The sequence below is a fragment of the Apodemus sylvaticus genome, chromosome X (genome assembly GCF_947179515.1).
Source record: "Apodemus sylvaticus chromosome X, mApoSyl1.1, whole genome shotgun sequence".
NCBI classification, from domain to species: domain Eukaryota; kingdom Metazoa; phylum Chordata; class Mammalia; order Rodentia; family Muridae; genus Apodemus; species Apodemus sylvaticus.
In genome coordinates, this window is record NC_067495.1 from 61,389,127 (window position 1) to 61,405,339 (window position 16,213).

The window sequence follows — 16,213 nt, forward strand, 5'->3', positions numbered from 1 at the left end:
AATTCTGTGTGGAAGCCCCCACTGCAACACTCTAATAAATTGTTTTGTCCAGAAATGGGCTGGTGTGACCTCTCTGCTATTTTTTTCCTCTCAGAGAGGACTGGAACTACAGAGAATGATCTCTCTGCTTCAGGCACATGTACCCCTCCCCCACCCTTACTTACAAGCTTGATTAGGTATCTTGTGTTTAGTACTTTGCCCCTATGTGGTCCCTCCAAGTCACTTGCTTTTTCTCTTTGGCCTCAGCTACCCTGGTCACCCTCTGATCACTTACTCTTGTACCTTTTGGCCTAGCAGTACCTGGTGCTTATACTATAAAGAACCCTAGAGAGGAAGCCAAAAGGCTCCCCTTCCAGACTTGGCTATGATGACAACCGTCACCAGTTGCTACTGGAGGAGAGCACAGGTGTGATGTCAGGTGGTACATGTTCGAGTACAGAAAACCATTGTTGCAGTAATTCTGCTTGCCCAGTTCATGGAATGTTTTTGGTCCTTCTAAGGGGAGGCCAGGAGCTTCTGTACAGCTAAAAAAACCAATTAAGCCTGTGAAGATTCCCATAAATAGGAGAAAATCATTGCCAGCTATACATCTGACAGAGAATCAACATCCAGAATATACAAAGAACTAAAACACGTAAAACGAAACAAAAAATGCCCCCCAAAAAACAAAAAAAAACAATCAAACAAACAAAGATGACCCATTCAAAAAAAAAAAAATGGGCCTGGGACCTGAAGAAGGAAGTTCTGAAAAGAAAAAAAAATATGGCTAAGAAATAGGTCAAAAATATTTATTGTCCCTAACAATTAGGGAAATGCAAATCAAAACAACATTGACATTTCACCTTTACCCCAATCAACACTGAGCACATGCTGGAGGGCAGGGAAAAGGGTACTCACATTCCTTGTTGGTGGAATTGCAAACTGATGCAGCCACTCCGGATATTAGCATGGAGAATTCTCAAGAGGCTAAAAATATACTGACCATACGACCCAACTATATTGCTTATTGGCATATGCTCAAAGGACTTGGCATCCTACCCTGAAAATACTTGCTCAACCATGTTCATTGCTGTCGTATTCAAAATAGCTAGGATATGGAGATAACCTAAATATCCTCAATTGAGGACTGATAATGAAACATAGACACTAGTATTAGTCAGCTGTAAAGAAAAATAAAGTCAAATACTTTGCAGGTGAATGGATGGAACTAGAAAAGATCATATTGAATGAGGTACCCTAAAAATACAGACACACATTTAATAACAATCAATGAAAGAAATTAATCAAAGAATATATAAAAGGCTACAAATTTGAAAGAAGTCAAGGAGGGATATATGGAAGAGATTAGGAGAAAGGGGGGAAGAAATGATAGAATTATGATCCCAAAAAAATACATTTGAAAAATGATGTATGTACCTGTTTACCAGTATGTGCACTACATGCATACCTGGTGGCTGCATAGGACAAAAGGCATTGGATCCCCTGAACTGCAGTTGCTGATGGTTTTGAGTCACCATGTAGGTACTAGGAATTGAACCTGAGTCCTCTGAAAGAGCCATTAGTGCTCTTAACTGCTGAGGCCTCTTTCCAGCCTCCATGGCTGGAACTTTTGATCATATTGCCCACAGTTCTTAGATATGTTGCTTTTTGTGTTTATTATTTACTTGCAGTGTGTGCACGTATGTGAATACTTGTGCCATGGCATACATGTGGCTGTGAGTGGGAAGATAACCTGCAGAAGTCTGTTTCCCTATCATGGGGATCGTTAGGCCTGAGTAATCAGGACATCAGGCCTAGCAGTAAGTGCCTTAACCTGCTGAGCCACATCACTGGCCCATATTGTTTTAAAACCTATTAAATGGAAGTTGTTGGCTCTCCTTTCCCAGTTTCCTAGGCTGCAAGACAGCTGAATTATTAAATAATATTTAACCCGAAATCCAACTCAGTGCGCCACTCTGTGTCTTGAAGAATTTTTATTATTCGAAACAAGAACCACATTAGTAAAATTAATGAATACCTGTGAACCTCAACCTAGAGTTGCACTTCTCATCCTTCCTAATGCTGCAACCCCCTTGATACAGTTCCACGTGTTGTGGTGACCCCCAACCATAAAACAAGTTTTGCTGCTCCTTCATAACTGTAATTTTGCTGTTATGAATCATAATGTAAATATCTGATATATAGATGGCTTTAGGTGACACCTTTGAAAAGGTTAGGCCTCCCCAAAAGGGTTTCGACCCACAGGTTGATAATCGCTTTCCTAGAGCAAGATCTTTACAAGAAACTTCTATGGGCCTCTTCCTAGCTCATCATTATGAATCTCCAAAGGCTTGTGCAGGTAACCACAGGTGGATTTGTGACTACAATGGCTATGTCATATGGAGAAGATGATAGTTTTCCTCTCTATCCTCTGGCTCTATTATTTCCACCCCTGTACTTTTTCTGCAATGCTCCCTGGACCACAGATACGGTGTAAAACTTTTAAATGCTGCTAACAGAATGACTGTTGAATTAATAAATTATGGTAAGGGAAAATCTCAACTGGAGGCTACAGAGATGTCAACATCAGTAAAATCCTTGTTACACAAACATGAGGACATGAGTTTGAATCCCATAGTGTACTTAAAATGCTGGATGCCTGTCATGATGACACATATCTTTAATCCCAGCAGAAGCAGGTGGATCTGAGTTCGAGGTCAGTCTGGTCTATAAAGCAAATTCCAGGAAGAGTCAGAGCTACAAAGTAGAGGTTCTACTTTTTTAAAAAAAGGAATTGTGGCTGTGGAAGCAAACACCTGTAACCCCAGCACTGGGAAGGTACAGAGAGGAACCCTGAGACCTTCCTGCCAGACAGTCTGGCCAAATAAGAGATTCAGATTCAGTGAGAGATAATCTCCAAAAATAAAATGAAAAGTGACTGAAGAAAGATGGCCAATGCTAACTTTGGATCTTCACATACAAAAAATAAAAATAAAATAAAGCCTGCTACCCACAGCTATATCCTCTGAATTTCAGAAGCTGAAGCAGGAAGATCACAAGTCCAAGGTCAGCTTGAAGTATGTACCAAGAACCTGCCTCAGAAAAAAATTAATACCTTAATAACCATGGAAATAGTACTTTAACCTTCAGCAGACACAGCTTATTAGTTTTGGGGAACTATCCAAGCTTTTCTTTCTCTGACGGCCACTGGAGGTCAGCAGAGCAAATAAAAGGATAGAACTCCTAGGAAGACTTAAGCTAATTTTACCTCCAGCTCTGCTCAGAAGGTTCAGCACCAACAATGTAATAGAAATGAGTCTCTAGCAATGCCTTTAGTACAGCTGGGGAAGGATTCATGGGAAGAGCCAGTTTCCACATTTCATCCATTTGAAAATTTATTTATCTTGCTTATTTAAAAGGGTAGATTCCAGCCTGGGTGGGGGTGGGAGTGGTGATTCACACCTTTGATTCCCAGTACTCAGAAGGCAGAAGCAAATGATCTCTGTGAGTTCCAAACCAGCCAAGGCTACACAGAGAAACCCTGCCTCAAAACAAAACACAAACAAAGCCAAAAAACCCAAAATAAGTAAATAAACAAGTAAGGCAGATTCCTAGGTTCTCCCCTAAACCAAAAGAATCTCTCCAGAAGGAATTAAGAGACTCAGTTCAGCTCCAGGATTCTTGTACGTGTTTGCTTGCTACTCCTGCGGGGAAGGACAGCAGACAACTTTGGGAGTCTGTTCTCTCCTTCCATCTTGTCCGTCCTGGAGATCAAACTCAAGATTGTCAGGCTTGGAAGAAGGCATCCTTTCAGCCCAGAGAGTCATCTTGGTGGCTCTCCTCCCTAGGATTCTTTTTAAGTCGCCTCCTTCAGAGAAAATAACATTTCAATTATGACTGGGTATTTTAATGTCAATCAATGGAGATGACACAGTCATGACTCGTGCAGGTATGTAATGTTCAGTCAGCAAGGATATAGGATGACAGAAAGTTATTTGGGCGTAGGGTCAGAAAAAGAAGGAAGTTAGTAGTTACCACTAATCAAACTACAAGTGGGAAATTAGGAACCACTTTCCTACTGCTGCTTGTGAGAAGACATAATCTATACCACTTCCTTGGCTTAAGTTCCAGATCAAAGAATGTGGGAAAGAATATATTAACACCACCCCCTGCAGCACAAAGTCTACCACTCCTGGGGAAGGGGCAGTTTGACCCAGGGCTCTAGGGATCCGATCCCTTAGGTCTTCCATGGTTAGTGTTTTTTAAGTTCCCAAGTATTCTGGCCAGATAGAGTTGTAAAGTAAGTATGATGTCGCCGTTTCTCCCAGTGTTGGATTGTTGTATTTTCCTCAATGGCATTTTATATTCAAAGCATCACTCAAGCCACATTTATTCAGTATTGTCTTTTTACTTTGGGTGGGGGTGGGCATGAGAAGGAAGTGTCTCCTTGGAGTCTCCTAAGTGTATGTGACTCCAAGGTATACATGGACAAGGACTGGATGGCATGGCCAAGCAAATCAGATGGAAGGCCCCCGAGATTCATTTTTCTACTGATTTCTACGAATAAAACGATAAGCTGTATAAGTGACCAATCTAAGGTACCTGATAAGTGCCAGTTGTTTTCTAGTTGGCTTTCCCACACAGGCTACAGACATCTAGACATCACTATCTTTCTCCTTTCCCAGAATGTAACTCACCTAGCAAACTAGGGAACAGTACAGTTAATACAGAATACAGCTGGCAAGCTGCCTCCCCATCCTCCCCATCCACTAAACCAGGAGGGTATGGAGAGTACAATTTTCTGACTTCTCCAACTTCTCAGAGGTCTAGCCAGCTTGTCCTGGCAGATTCCGCATGGAAGGCTGTGGGCAGCAAGTCTCTAGTGCACAGTCCGTTCTTTTTGGCGATGATAATCTGGGGTAAGAAAGAACACAGCACATTATTTTCAAGATGAGTTCCCACATCCCTCTCCTAACTTCTGTGGCTTGACATTAACCATATTTAAAGAGTTCTACTTACCTAGAGACCTGCCATCTAAGAAAGAAAGAAAGAAAGAAAGAAAGAAAGAAAGAAAGAAAGAAAGAAAGAAAGAAAGAAAGAAAGAAAGAAAGAAAGAAAGAAAGAAAGAAAGAAAGAAAGAAAGAAAGAGAAAAAAAAAGTGCCTTACTGTAGGGGAAGAAGCGCACACGCATGCTGATTTCTCGGGCTGTCTTCAAGATTTCAACAGCCTGGAAGGAACACAGCAGCTTGTACAAATGAGGAGATATTACCCAAGACAGAAATCTAACACAGTCATGGAATGTGCCCCATCTAGGTCACTGATAGCTGCTCCCTTCTGGTACATTTCACTTGAAGAGATGCTTCCTTACAGCTTAGGCTAGTCCGGTCCAACCTGTCCTGAGATGGCTTTGTGCATGACTAGAGCCCATGTGCTATGCTTACTTTGCTGTGCTCAATATCTTGGAAATCCACATCATTCACAGCTAGAACTTGGTCCCCTTCCTGAAGTCCTGCTCGATGTGCATCCGAGTCTGGAATCACCTGTTGGTAAAAGGGTATCATGTAGTTGTGATGAAGTAAATCAGGAGACTGCAGGAGAAATTCAGTGCTGTTCAAATGTGTCGTGTGTGTGTGTGTGTGTGTGTGTGTGTGTGTGTCCTCGCGCACACTACCACAGGAAGATTTAAGTGGTTTGCTAAATGAAATTTGTTTCTCAGGTTGATTTTTGTTGTTTTAGATTCCTTTTTATCCAAAGACAGGGTTTTTCTTTTGTAGCCATGGCTACCCTGGAACTCACTCTGTAGACCAGACTGGCCTTGAACTCACAGAGATCTGCCTACCCTCTGCCTCCTATGTGCTGGGACTAAAGTCATATGCCACCATTGTCCGGCTTGACTTTATATTACGTACTCCTAATCTTCCTGCTTCTGCCTCTGAAGTTCTCAGAGTACTGACATGCCCACATACCTCACCTCACTGGGCCCAAGTACAATTCTGAGAAGGAAAGGCTGAATTCCCATTATGTTTAGTCTATGACACTATTTTTTATCTCCTGGGCCACCAGTGTATTTTAATACGATAACAAAGTAGCTAGCCATACAGCCTTAGCACACACATACACACATTCGCGCAGACCTTGGAGATGAAGATGCCCAGCTGGGAGGCCTTTCCTCCTCGGATGTTAAATCCCAACTGAAAGACAAGGACACAGGATGTAGACTCAGCAAAGACGTAAGAACAAGGACATCTGTGTACTCAGAACAAAGTGAGATACTATGGAAGTATCATTTCTGCTTTTCTGGTCACCTACCTCCCAATCTACACCCACGCCCCAACCACAGTCAACTTCTGGGCATGGACAAAATGTTACTGGAATAAGAGGCCCTATAAGTTTACCTGAGCACCGGGAGGCTTCTTCAGTGTGACAATTCGGGGCAGAAACTGGGTCAACTCATTGTTGTAGTCTGGGTGGTACACTCTCTGCAAGACAGAACAATCTCAGAAATCGTATTCTAGTCTTAGATGTTACATCTACCTTCTTTTAGTATATTAATAAATGTCAGGAAGTAGTAAAGCCATAGACTCACTTTATATAGAACAGATAATACAATCCAGAGGGCTGGTTGTTTAGTCTCAGGACATGCTAACAGCCCTATAGATCCCTATTCCTTCTTTATTGACAGGATGGAAATTACAGAAGGGTTCTGGCAGGGTGATTCTGCAAGAAGTTGCCAGCTGGTCACTGTTGCTCAAAATTCATCTAAGATTCATTCTTCCTTGAGTTTCTTTTTTTTTTTCTTTTTTCTTTTTGGTTTTTTGGATTTGGTTTTTCAAGACAGGGTTTCTCTGTGTAGCCCTGGCTGTTCTGGAACTCGCTCTGTAAACCAGGATGGCCTGTAACTCAGAAATCTGCCTGCTTCTGCCTCCCAGAGTGCTGGGATTACAGGAGTGCGCCACCACCGCCCGGCTCTTCCTTGAGTTTCATAACCTTGCTACTTTATCTTTCATAGATCGCAGGCTTGGGGATTGGTATTTCTTATTCAGGAATGCAGATGGTTCCCACCTCATGAGGAGGAATCCATGCCGGAGGATTTTCATAGGCAGGCAGGAAAACCACTGGGTAGTCATCATAAGAAAGCCGGTTGTCCATTTCAGGCAAAGCCCTGAGAAGGGCAAATCAAAGGAAACGAAAAGGATTTTTAAAAGGTCCAAGCACTCTAAGTTTCAGAAAGCATTCCATCCGAGGACCATTCGGTTATGGGATTAGCCCACAAGTAGGTGTTAAGATTGGAAGGGGAAAGAAGGCAACAGAACAAAATAACAAACAAAAAACCACTAAACTAAACAAAAACAAAAAACATCTAATTTTTAAAGCACTCTAATGACATGTTTGCATTTCTCACAATTTTGCAAAAATAGGTGTCACCGCTTTCAACCCAGGAAGAGGAAATGAGAATCACATCTACAAAGATCTACTTTAAAACAGCAAGGGAGTGCCAACTCTTAAGTATCCCATAGGGATTGGGGCCAGGCACAGTGCCACAGTCTCTGGTAGTGCTTAGTAAACGTGGCATCCACAGGCGGGCTCCGTCAACACCCGCTACCAGATCTAGGTCCTGCAACCCGCCCGAATCCCTCGCTTGCGACCACTTAACTCAGCGCCACCTCACCGGTAAGAGGGCCTCCCTCAGCGACAGCCAATTCAGCTTTGGAACCGGAAGCGGATGCTTGCTACTTCGGTGCACGGGCGGAGCTCGCTTAGGGCGAGCCTGCTTTTCAGCTTCCTCCGGCGTCACGTTGTGCGTGCTCACGTCTGTGTACTTCTCACAGGCTGTACGCGCTCCGATTGGCTGGCGCCTCTGGGATCGATTTGAAACTTGGCGGTTAAAGCTCCGGTTGGAACAGGGCGCCAGGGAAGATCGGGAAAGGGACGTTTAGTTGGTGAGTTACCGGGCGCCGAGTTAGCTCAGATTCTGCGCTTTGTAGCACTTTAGGGCTTGTGGTCGCTCAGATTCTGCGCTTTGTAGCACTTTAGGGCTTGTGGTCGCTGTCGCTGTGTCCGCTGGAGTTTCTTTATTTCAGACACCACTTCGCCCTGCAGTATTGGGACTGACAAACCTTTAGGCGGTGGCCTAGAGTGACAGGATACAGTGATCCCGCTGGGAAGGAGAGTACATCAGCGAGTTCCGAGGTCTCCTACGGCCTGAGAAGCATCTTCCCACTCCTGCCAGCCTCCGGAGGCTCCTGGGATAGCAGGCTTCACTCGGCCCGGACACCTGCTGACCTGGTACCATGAAAGAAGAGGTGAAGGGAATTCCTGTAAGAGTGGCACTGCGTTGTCGCCCCCTGGTCTCTAAAGAGATTAATGAGGGCTGCCAGACCTGCCTTTCCTTTGTGCCAGGAGAGCCTCAGGTGGGTACTCAAGTCTGGAATGGCTTCCTTTACAGCTGAAACTGAAAGGAGCGAGGGGCGTGGTCAGGCATTTTTTTTTTAATACTTCCCCTATCCCTTGTCTCTTGCATCTTGCAGGTGGTGGTTGGTAATGATAAATCATTTACCTACGATTTTGTGTTTGACCCCTCTGCTGAACAGGAAGAGGTCTTTAATACAGCAGTAGCTCCACTCATAAAAGGCGTGTTTAAAGGTGAGAATGTTTAATTCACTGGGTGTTTGGTTTTTTTTTTTGAGCATATATTATGTGTGGGTCATATAGGCACTACAAATAGAGGAATGGATGAAACAGACTCCTGCCTTTAAAAACAGCCCACAGCCTAGTAACACTTATAAAAGTCTTTCTACCCTTGAAGCTAGTTTCAGACTGTCCTGTTTATCTTTGACCTAGACATAGTGTCCTATCTTGGGACCTCACAGAGAACCTTTCATTTCAGCGCTTAGGAGATAAAGGCAGACCTCTGTGAGTTCGAGGCCCACCTCATCTACATAGGGAGTTGTAAAACATTCAGGGGTACCTAGTGAGATCCTACCACACAAACAAACAAACAAACAAAAACACAGCTAAATAAAGAATATATAGTCTTTGGTGCTGATTGTGTACTAACCTGCTGAAGTCCCAAGAATATTCAGATATGTAATATAGTCTCTGGGCTCAGGAGTTCAAAGTCCACAGGATCAGAAAGCGGGTAGATGACTGTAGAAACTGGGGTCAAAGAGAGCGGTATTGAAGCCTCTCTCCCCATCTACCAGCTTCACACAGGCGCCATAGCACCCACTGATGACTACATAATAGCGTTTGAACACATAGACAAAATTTAAATTTTTACAACCATTTAAAAATTTTGGGGGGATTTTTCTTTTCTTTCCTTTTTTTTTTCCTCTCACTTTTTATTTTCTCAGACAGTGTTTCATATAGCTCTGGTTGGTCTTAAACTCACAGTGTAGCCAAAAATGGATGTGATAGCGCATGCGTTTAATCCTGTCACCTAGGAGGCAGGCAGAAACAATGGAATCTCTGTGTAATGTGTAGTGTGCATGGAGTGGAAGCTCTAGAAGTTTCACTGGTTTCCTACAATGTAGTGTGAGAATTGGAAGGCTGGCACTAGACTCCATTAGGGGAGTTTACATTAATTTCCAAGCATAGGGGACTTTTGAAACAGGTACAAGTGGAACTTTTTAGATGGATTTTCCCCCACTAAAGCCCTTGAATACAATGGCCAGCTAGTAATCTTTACTGCAGAAGCTAAGCTTTTAAGAGCAGGATTCTAAAGAGAGTAGGACTGAGAGATGTGTACTTGTCATATTAGTTACGGTGGTTATGAAAATTTCTTTTTTTATTCATTGAGAATTTCATACATACATACATATAAGTATTTTTATCAAATCTTCTCTCATTTTCTCCCCTCCACTTCTTTCTCTGTCTCTAGATTCTATATTCTTTTTTCTTCACCCAGAGTCAGTTCAGTGTTGTCTGTATGTCAGAACATCTTATGGTGCATGGGTAACCTCTCCATCACATCCCTAAAGAAAACTGACCCTCCTCCAGAAGCCATCAATTGCTAGTAGCCTGTCATCTAGGTGTGGGACTTTCTGAGTGTCAACCTGTGTCTATGCTCGCATTTTTGGCTGCCTTGATTTTGTACAAATCTCAATAGTTATTCATTTAAGACTTAGAACCGCTGGGTGGCGGTCGGCAGCGATGGTGGTGGCGGCGCCGCACGCCTGTAATCTCATCACTCTGGGAGGCAGAGGCAGGTGGATTTCTGAGTTCGAGGCCAGCCTGGTCTACAGAGTGAGTTCTAGGACAGCCAGGGCTAAACAGAGAAACCCTGTCTCGAAAAAAACCAAATCCAAAAAAAAAAAAAAAGACTTAGAACCATGTCATACTAGTGCTTTTAAATTATTAAATACGTTGCCTATAATATAGTTTAACTTTTCATCCAAATGCTTTCTAGTAATTAGATGAACTTTTGGTATCTTGTGTGTGCCAGGGTCTCATTTAGTCCAGGCTGACTTCAAACTAGATATGTAGCAGAGGCTGACCCTTAACTCCCGATCCTTCTGTCTTTACCCTTAAAGTGTTCAGGTTATACACGTGCACGACCACGACCATCTTCAGTGCCTGCTTAAATTTCTTAGACAGAGAAGTCACAGAATCATAGCCTACTTGATAATTGCTTTCCTTTGGACAACTCAGATGTTTTACAGTTAACTAGTGTGTATGTGTTGGGGGGGGGGCGGTGTGGCTCAGAGGACAACTTGCAGGAATTGGTCCTCTCCTACCACATGTGTCCCCCTGGCCTCCACAGGTACCTACATACATACAATGCACATAAACACACCCAAATATATACACTCACAAATAAATGAATCACCGATGGTTCCGGACAGATGAGTTCTTTATGCTACTCTTGTTGAATTACAGCGTTTTTACTAAATTTATAAAAAGAAAACTTAAGTCAGGCAGTAGTGGTGTACACTTTTAATCCCAGCACTTGGGAGGTAGAGAGGCAGTTGGATCTCTGAGTTCAAGGCCAGCCTGGTCTATGGAGTAAGTTTGATGATAGCCACTGCTACGTAGAGAAACTCTGTTTTCAAACAAACAAACAAAACAGAAACTCAAAAAAATGATGTCATGTCTCAGGGTATATCAAATATCTTTGTGTATGTGTAAAGTGTATGCACATGTTTGTACCGGAATCCTTGTTCATGAATGTCTAGTAGAGGTCAGAGGTCAACATTAGGTGTTTCCCTCTATTGCTCTCTATCTTGCTATTTGAGACAGGATATCTCACTGAACCATTTCACCTAGACTGACAGTTTGAAGACCTTAGGATCTACCTGTGTCTGCACTCTCAGGACTAGGGCTGCGCAGATACGTGGTGTCATGCCCAGCTTTTCTATGGGCACTAGAGATCTGAACTCAGACTTGTGTGTGCTGGTCAGAGCACAACTTGTAGGAGTCAGCTCTTCCACTCTATGTGTTCTGAGGGCCAAGGACAGGGCTTGGTCGTAAATGCTGTTACCCACCAGGCCACCTTGTCAGCCCCTGTTTTTGTCTTTAAGACAAGGCTCCTGTAGTGCTGGTTTTCCTAGAACTCACTAAATAATCAAGGATGACCTTGAACTTTGGGTCTCCCTGTGTCCTTCCCAGTGTCAGGCTTCCAGATGTACACCATCCTCCTTGGTTTGGTTTATGCTGTGCTGGAAAGCAAACTCATAGCTTTGTACAGGAGTTTTTCTTTTCAGCACAGCATAAACCAGACTTTTTTTCAAAGTCTGTACTTTGTACAGACAAGTACTCTGCCAAGTGAGCTAGAGTCCCACACAAATACCTTGTAAAACTTGAAAACACTGTAGTTATAGAAATGTTGCAAGAACAGCATAAAGATGACATTTTTTAGCTGGGCGGTGGCAGCTCACACCTGTAATCCCAGTACTCTGTGAGTCAGAGGCTGGCAAATTTCTGAGTTTGAGGCCAGCCTGGACTACAGAGTGAGTTCCAGGACAGCCAGGGCTACACAGAGAAACCCTGTCTCGGGAAAAAACAAATCCAAAAAACCAGAAAAAAAAAAAAAACAAACAGAAAAAAGATGCCATTTTTTTCCTGGAATCATTGGTAATAAGTTGTTGACCCTATGATCCTTGAGTACTTTACCATATGTTTCCTATAAGAGTCATCATAACGTGACATAGCCATCATAATCACAGAAGTTGCAATGTCACAACCTTCTAATCTTCAGCCCTATTTAAATGTTGCCAGTTGTTTCGGTAATCCCCTTTATAGCAAAGGATTTAGTTCAAAAATCATGTTCTGATTAGTTGCGGCCTTCTTTGGTCTCCAAATATAAAGTAGTTCTTGAACCTTTGGTTTTTGTGTTTTTTTTAAAAAGCTTTCATTGTTTTGATACTTGAAGATTACAGGGCACTTAGATCTTTCTGTTTGCTTTTATCTAACGTTATGATAAAATTTGTGCTGATTTTTTTTTTAAGCAGAAACACCACAGGCATGCTTCTGTATTCTCATTGATTTCTGTTAGGCAGTATATGGTTTTGGTTTGCCCTATTACTGTTATTGTTAATATCAATAATCTGACTAAGGTATAATTCTACCAAATCTCCCCCTGTAAAGTTAATTTTTTCTTTCCTTTTTAAATATTTGAAAAAGCATTATATAGTTTTGTCTAATTCTCTTCTACTTTTCTCTTTTACATGATTTTGTTTAATTCTCATTTCTCATCTATTTCTTCCCTCCACCCTTGTCTCATTCTATTTTTAATAATTAAGTTGCTCCCCACTTCCTTTCCCCTCTCCAACTCCTACCATGCCCCACCCCTTTCCCCCTTAAGTACTTGGTCTCTTTTTATCTTGTTACATATACATCACACACTTGTCTGCATGATATATAAATAGAACCTGCAAATCTACTCTTGTTGCTTATATGTATATGATTTCAGGGCTGACACCTTGGTATGGACAATCAGTTAAGGGGGACATTCCTGGGGAAGGTAGATTCTGCCCCTCTCAGCAGTTGTTGGTTGCCTGTAGTTCTCTGTGGAAGGGTAGAGCCCTGTGAGGTTTCTCCCTTCCATGTTAGCATGTCACTTGATATTGCCCTTCTTCAGGTCTTGTTTAGGCAGCCATATTGTTGAGCTACAGTTGGTGAAACTTTCTTGTTATTTCTAGGTGACAAAAATCTCACAGCAGATTTCCTGGTCCTCTAGCTCTTACAATCTTTGTGTTCCCTGGGCCTTAGGTACAGGAATTATGTTGTGCATGTGTCCATTAAGGGTAAGCATCCCACTAGCAGGCATTCTCTGCATTTTGACCAGTTATGACTTTCTGTAATGGTCTCCATCTGTTGCTAAGAGAAGCTTTTTTGAAGAATGAAAAAGAATGAAAGCTACTGGTTTTTTTTTTGGGGGGGGGGGTTTGGTTTTTTTTTTTTTTTTCTTTGAGACAGGGTTTCTCTGTACAGCCCTGGCTGTCCTGGAACTCTCTCTGTAGACCAGGCTGGCTTCCAACTCAGAAATCTGCCTGCCTCTGCCTCCTAAGTGCGGGGATTACAGGCGTGCGCCACTACTGCCCAGGGAGAGCTACTCTTATCTATGGGTATAAGGATAAGTACTTAGAATGCAGTTAGGAATTATACTGGTTTAGTAAAATAGCTGTAGTAGGTTCTATTCTGTGATCTATCCCTGGGTAGTTAGTTGGCTAGGTTTCCAGTATCAGGCATGATTTCCTTCCTGTTGAGAGGACCTTTGTCCAATTAGAAAGCAGTTGGCTACCACCCAAATATGAATGTCACCTTCAGGGCTATCTTGCGATGCTCATTGGTGTGGTTCACAGGCCTCACAGCTGGGCAGGACTGTTGGTGACCTCCGTCCCTTGGCTATAATACATAGCTCCCAAGGAAGAGGTTTTTAGGTCAGATCCATCTCTGATCATCCAAGTCTAGTATCCAAAGTGCACGGTGTCCTCGGCAACAAGCACTTAACCTTCAGCCTTTGGAATACCATTGTAGTAGCCTGTGCTGTTTTGGGAATCTCTTGTCTCCCTGACCAACAACTTGAAAGGGAGTTTCTTATTTCTAGTACTAGGTTTTTGTTTGTTTGTTTGGTTGGTTGGTTGGTTTTTTTTAGATAATCTAGGGCTCTTGAGGGGAACATTGTCAACCCAAGTGGCATAAGTTCGTTTAAATTATACATGCATGTATATACGTTTATATGTATTAAATGTAACTTTAGGTAAACAAAAATAATATGATTCCTTACGGGTGTTTCAGACACCTTAGTGTTATTTGTCCCTCCACCCTCCCTGTCTTGTGCTGACCCTGTTAGTTCCTCTGCAATTAGAGCCCCCAGCATTTGTTTTCATTTTCCCCTTCCTATCCTGTGTATCCTGCTATTTCTTTTGGAAACAGTCTCACTGGGTGCACGCCTACTTTGAACTCATTCTGTAATTCAGTCGAGACTAGCTGGCAGCTAATTTCTTCTGCTTCATTCTCCAGAATGCTAGGCTTATAGACCTGAGACACTGTGGCCAGCTACCCTCTCCATTTTCTTTAGCCATTTCTGAAATATTATTTTTTAGACTTCACTATCAGGAGGGTCAGTTTCCTCAAATGCATACCTCCACAACGCAGTAAAAGTGTCAATAGTTATACTTTTGATTCTTATTTATTTTTATCATTTTTTAATTATCTGTCTGTCTTGTCTGTCTAACTGCCTGCCTGTCTACCTGCCTACCTGCCTGCTCTCCTGCTTGCCTTTCTCTCTGTCTGTTGAGTATGTGCGTATGAGTCCAGGTGCCCATAGAGGCCAGAAGTGTCAGATTCTCCTGGAGCTGGTTGTGAGTCACCTGAAGTGGGTACTTAGGAGCTGAACTTAGTTCCTCTGGAAGAGTAGTACATGTTCTGAACCACTGAACCATCCCTCCAGCCCCTTTTCTTGAATTCTTAACCTGGGAAACATGAGAATTAAACTGTATTATTTGAAGACAATGGTAAAAAATAAAGTTATTCTAATATACATCAGTTCAATAGCACCCTTTTATACTCTGGACTCCTGGTACCAGAGTCCAGAGTGTTTAAGACACGGTACTAAAACCTGGTTTCCCAAGATGTTGCAGTTTATACCTATCTGTGGTGTTAGTAGAAAGTTATAAAATGTTATTCTCTTGCCCCACAGTCATATCAGATTATAACAGCAATATACTTCAATTTACAGCTTAAGACCTTTCATTTAGAGCAGAAACCTCTCCCCTCTCTTCCTCTCCCCTCCTTTCCCCTCCCTTGCCCTCCCTTCCCTTCCTTTCCCCTCCCCTTTCCTCTTACCTCCCCTGTAGCCCCAAGATTTTTCTTTTCAAGCTCCAAAATTATTTGGGTAAATAGTAGATGAGAGCTTTAACTGCAATGCAGTGACTTTAGAATGTCTAATTATTTTTTACGGGATTACTTTCTGAGGTATTTATTACATGTTGAAGCACATTTGAATTTGTAGTTTCTTTAGTTCCTACTTTATAATCAATTGGTGAGTTATAATAATGTAAAGTTTCAATAGCCCATAGCTAGAGTTTTCTGTCTTCAGTTCCAATCAAAACTTAAGACTTATGGGATAAAATGAAATGCACACATAGTAATTCATATTCTCTGGTAAGACAAAATATAAAAATGGATTTAGAAAATAACACTTTCACTTGAACTAAGCTCAAACAGATAGACATCTTACCTATCTTTCTGCAAACATTATAAATTATATAGACTATAATAGGAAATACTGTCACTATTCCATGGTGCATCCAGTGTAATCATTTATAAAATGTGGACTGGAGAGATGGCTCAGAGTTTAAGAGCCCTGACTGGTTCTTCCAGAAGTCCTGAGTTCAACTCCCAGCAGCCACATGGTGGCTCACAACCATCTGATTCCCTCTTCTGGTGTGTCTGCAGACAGTCACAGTGTACACATATGTAAAAATAAAAAAAAACAAATTTATAAAATGTCAATAGAAAAAACTCAGTTGTTTACCTTACTATTGGTCACAGCAAATGATCACAATGTGAGTTGATATCCTTTTGATCTTTTCCATTTTTACTTACAGTTGAATTACTTTTAACCTGCTTTTTTCAGTCAATTATATCAATAATTTTTAGTCAATTAAAAAACATTCTGTCCTGTTTTAGAGACAGAGTATTCCTAATGTAACTTAGTCTAGTCTTGATTTTTTTTAAGCAGGGTCTTACTATTCTACCATTGCTGTCCTGGAACTCACTATTGCTATG

The 16,213-nt window shown here is 42.0% G+C and overlaps 2 protein-coding genes across 9 annotated transcripts in view; one reads left to right on the forward strand and one right to left on the reverse strand.

Annotated features, from left to right (window-relative positions):
• Positions 1 to 4,367: 4,367 nt before the first annotated feature.
• Positions 4,368 to 7,737, reverse strand: Pdzd11 (PDZ domain containing 11). Of its 3 annotated transcripts, XM_052170168.1 has the most exons (7): positions 7,650 to 7,737; positions 7,043 to 7,142; positions 6,376 to 6,459; positions 6,115 to 6,171; positions 5,422 to 5,520; positions 5,147 to 5,207; positions 4,368 to 4,893 (listed from the first exon to the last, which is right to left on the reverse strand). In XM_052170168.1, exons 2-7 carry the CDS (start codon positions 7,127 to 7,129, stop codon positions 4,859 to 4,861), a joined length of 423 nt encoding a protein of 140 aa, XP_052026128.1. In that variant the 5' UTR covers positions 7,130 to 7,142; positions 7,650 to 7,737; the 3' UTR covers positions 4,368 to 4,858. The 3 variants fall into 3 exon arrangements, with proteins under 3 accessions (XP_052026128.1, XP_052026130.1, XP_052026129.1); XM_052170170.1 differs by lacking the exon at positions 6,115 to 6,171; XM_052170169.1 differs by lacking the exon at positions 5,147 to 5,207.
• Positions 7,738 to 7,814: 77 nt separating this feature from the next.
• The window catches only part of Kif4a (kinesin family member 4A), a 105,553-nt gene continuing 97,154 nt past the window's right edge, over positions 7,815 to 16,213 (forward strand). For 4 of the 6 annotated variants that reach the window (XM_052170160.1, XM_052170166.1, XM_052170163.1 and 1 more), the window contains exons 1-2: positions 7,838 to 8,391; positions 8,509 to 8,623. In XM_052170160.1, the coding sequence (XP_052026120.1) occupies positions 8,272 to 8,391; positions 8,509 to 8,623 (235 nt within the window). In that variant the 5' untranslated portion in view covers positions 7,838 to 8,271. Of the gene's footprint in view, positions 8,392 to 8,508; positions 8,624 to 16,213 lie in introns of all 6 variants that reach the window. The other 2 variants (XM_052170162.1, XM_052170164.1) reach the window with 2 other exon arrangements.

Excerpts from the sequence above, each read along its gene's own strand:
- Pdzd11 (XM_052170169.1), bottom strand. The coding sequence starts at position 7,129 with ATGGACAACCGGCTTTCTTATGATGACTACCCAGTGGTTTTCCTGCCT. Across the intron at positions 6,172-6,375 it reads AGAAGCCTCCCGGTGCTCAG|TTGGGATTTAACATCCGAGG; the intron begins GTAAACTTATAG and ends CTTGTCTTTCAG. Across the intron at positions 4,894-5,421 it reads AAGATATTGAGCACAGCAAA|ATTATCATCGCCAAAAAGAA; the intron begins GTAAGCATAGCA and ends TTCTTACCCCAG.